The sequence below is a fragment of the Mandrillus leucophaeus genome, unplaced genomic scaffold (genome assembly GCF_000951045.1).
Source record: "Mandrillus leucophaeus isolate KB7577 unplaced genomic scaffold, Mleu.le_1.0 Scaffold357, whole genome shotgun sequence".
Classification (NCBI taxonomy): domain Eukaryota; kingdom Metazoa; phylum Chordata; class Mammalia; order Primates; family Cercopithecidae; genus Mandrillus; species Mandrillus leucophaeus.
In genome coordinates, this window is record NW_012103776.1 from 1,455,992 (window position 1) to 1,459,780 (window position 3,789).

A 3,789-nucleotide genomic window follows, 5' to 3' on the forward strand; every position below is an offset into this window, starting at 1 on the left:
ATTTTTGTATTTTTTGTAGAGATGGGGTTTTGCCATATTGGCCAGCTGGTATCAAATTCCTGAGCTCAAGTGATCCACCCACCTTGGCCTCCCGAAGTGCTGGGATTACAGGCATGAGCCATAGTGTCCAGCCGAATGTGTTTATTTAGTAGGAAGAAAAAATAATCATCACACACACAAACCTATCTCTGATTCATGAAAGAGCGTTCTTGTAAAGAATCCAACATGCCTCATCAACGTTATTACTCTAACACCTTGCTCCAACTCACCCAGCTGGCAAGCTGTTTTCCTGATATTCATGGAGAGAAATGGGGTTCAAAGAAGTTATGTGACTTGCTCAATAAGGCCCATGGGGAATAAAGAACAAACCAAGAACAATCTATAGACTCTTGCTAGAACATTCTGTCTGCCGAAATGTTAAATGGCAGAGTCTGGGTACCCTCGACCTTACCGGTGGGTTTGACGAGGACTGCCAAGAAGTCTGTGGTGAAGGAGCTGATGTAGAGGAGAATGCAGGGCGCCTTGGTGGTGCTGAAGCTGAAACGGATCTCCTCCTGGGCCAGGTCTGGGTGGGAGTTCTGCTGGTCGGGAGAGTTCTCTACTTTGCTGCCGGAGTCTCTGGCATTGATTGCTGGTGCCTGGAAGTTATATCGTAGCCACATCCCTTCTTCAAAAAATGCACCAACATCTATTATAAAGGAGAGAGAGAATTGAAAAATCAGGAGAGGTCTGATGCGGACACCCTACGATGACTTCTCCAGCAGCTCATGGAGTGCAGGCACTGGCTCCAGGAAGGGCATCTGACTGAGTTCTATGGACAAAGGTGTTATTGCATCAACAAAAATACTCTTATCAAAAAAAAAAAGCAAGCATGTAACAAAGTATGATGCATTATTCTGTTCCCATGCTGCTAATAAAGACATACCACAGACTGGCTGATTTATAAAGAAAAACAGGTTTAATGGACTCACAGCTCCATGTGGCTGGGGAGGCCTCACAATCATGGTGGAAAGCAAAGGAGGAGCAAAGTCATGTCTTACATGGTGGCAGACAAGAGAGAGAGCACATGTGCAGGGGAACTCCCATTTATAAAACCATCAGATCTTGTGAGACTTATTCATCTTCATAAGAACAGCACAGGAAAGACCTCCTCCTGTGATTAAATTACCTCCCACCAGGTTCCTCCCACAACATGTGGGGATTATGGTAACTACAATTTGAAATTTGGGTGGGGACAGAGCCAAACCATATCATATGGAAATCTATACAATTAAAAAGAAAGTAAAATTTAAGAAACTTACATTATACCAGAAAAAAATTACACGTACTAAGACAAAAAATTTACATACCCTGAAAAAAATTTCATGTACTCAGACCACGGCACTAATTGTCAGGTTGAAGAGATATGCCAAAAATAAATCCCTTGTACAAGGAACCCATAGGGGCATTCTCTTTGAGACAGAATTTGCTTGGATATTCACACAGGAAAGCCTTTGATAAACCCTAGGTCCCTAGAGGCTTTGTGTATAGGGTTTACAATCACATGTCTTGAAGTTAGAGAGAACTGGGTTCAAACTTGGCTCTGCCACTAAATAGCCGTATGACTTCAGGAGAAGTTACTTAACAAATTTTTCTAGGCCTCAGTATTTCATCTATAAAGTGGAGAGTGATCAGTACTCAATAAATAGTATCTATTGTTATTATTATTGAGAAATTAGAAGAAGGAAACCCTTCCTGCATCAACCTTTTCCTAGAGCCTGAGCAGCGCTTACTGGATATTAGGCACTTCACGGCCAGCAAGCTCCTGTTGCCGGTCTCCCTGCTGTTTGCTCAGCAATGTTCTAAATCACCCCTGACTTACTGTGAAGGGTTCTGCCACCTTAGGGCTCCTGTGGTCTTCATGGTTGCTGTTTCACAGCCTTCTACAAGGGCCTTGCTGAAAGCATTTCTTATACTCCATCGCTCATGCAACCGTTAATCTCACAACACTTGACATCCCACTAAATTAACACTATGCAGAATATATTTTGCAAAATTGCTCTACGTTAAAATTAATGGGAGAGGACAGTTTTTAATAGGAGTCTTCCATCTGAGAATTTTGATGTTTGTTCTTGTTAAAGAGGTCGGCACAGAGCAGTGAAGTCTGACGCCTGGGGGTATATCTTGCCCTTGTCTGTAGCAGCTGTGTTAACTTGGGTCAATGTCTTGAAACTCTCTCAGCCTCAGTTTCATCTCTAAAAAATTGGACTTCATAGGTGGTTGTGAGGATTAAATAAACTGTATAACACATAGCTTAGTGCCTGGAATATATAAGTGCTCAGGAAAGATTAGTGAACTACTATTACAAAGACAGGTTACCACTGTGTATTGAGGGTGACACCTCCTGTCCTCCACCTTACATCACCACACACATGTGTGAAAGTTGTCAGAATCAAAATGAAGTCACTAATAAAAAAAAAAAAAAAAAAAAGGCCCTGAGAAATGGAGCTGGGGAAGGCCATGAATAAATGCCTGATCACAAGAACTATCACAAAGACTCTGCAAAAAGCACAACATTGCACAAACACCATTGCAACCTTACAAAACAAAACACAAAAAACACAAAACACTTCTACAGGAACATCTGCCCAGGATTTGCCTGTCCAATCTTGGACTAGTGTCACCCTTGTCATTGAGCTTTGTAGCCAAGGATAATTATTTTAAAACAATTATGTAATCCTCCTCCTTTTTTCCTTTAAAAACCTGTGTCTTCACCTACCTGAATATGCACATAGTTAACTATGGCATGCATATTCCCATTGCAATGCTTTATTTCCAAATAAATATCTTATATTTCAGAGATCCTGTCTCTCTTAATTACGTTGACACATACAATCCACCATGGCACTGTTACAGAGTCCATCGCTTCTGACCAAGTTGTAAGGAAAAGACTTAACTGTAGCTTTTCAACTATATGCTGTGCAATTTTCCTCCTGGTCCTCTTACCCCCAAAACTTTTGTAGGTGGGGTAGTTGTCAAAATGATTGGGATACCAATGAAATTTAGTGGGCACGGGCAAGGACAGCAGCGTGTCCTGCAATGTGTGGGGCTGTCTTATGCAATTAAGAATTTTCTTGGGCCGGGCATGGTGGCTCACACCTGTAATCCCAGCACTTTGGGAGGTCAAGGCTGGCGGATCACGAGACCAGGAGATCGAGACCATTCTGGCCAACATAGTGAAACCCCATCTCTACTAAAAATACAAAAATTAGCCAAGCATAGTGGTAGGTGCCTGTAGTCCTAGCTACTCGGGAGGCTGAGGCAGGAGAATTGCTTGAACCCGGGAGGTGGAGGTTGTAGTGAGCCGAGATCACGCCACTGCATTCCAGCCTGGCAACAGAGAGAGACTCCGTCTCCAAAAAAGAAAAGAAAAAAAAAATTAGAATTCTCCTGCTCCACATGCCAAAAGCATCCTTCTTGGAAAACATAGGACTGAACAGCTACTTAATCCATGCTCATTGCTGCCTGACTTACGGAAGTGTGAAGATGAACAAAATACAGTCACTTCCCGTGAGAAGATTTCCATCTAGCAGTGGTTGTGGGAGGAGACGCATCAACAGTGTGAGTACAATACAGTGAATGTTATGGCGGTTTATTTAGCAGCTGTGTGATGAGAACCCCATCTCACTACCTAAATGTCCTGAGTTAGCTTTCAGCAAACATCTATTGAGCACGGACTGCACCCTGGGCACGATGCTGGGTGCTGACAACTCTTGCTCTGAAGGAGCTCCAGACCTGGAGGAGGATTCG

General features: G+C 42.9%; 1 protein-coding gene across 2 annotated transcripts in view; it reads right to left on the bottom strand.

Annotated features, from left to right (window-relative positions):
• Positions 1-3,789, bottom strand: part of CNTNAP2 (contactin associated protein-like 2) — a 318,368-nt gene that overhangs the window by 225,474 nt on the left and 89,105 nt on the right. For both annotated transcript variants that reach the window (XM_011989555.1, XM_011989556.1), the window contains one exon: positions 452-688. In XM_011989555.1, coding sequence (XP_011844945.1) covers positions 452-688 — 237 coding nt within the window. The remainder of the gene's footprint in view (positions 1-451; positions 689-3,789) is intronic.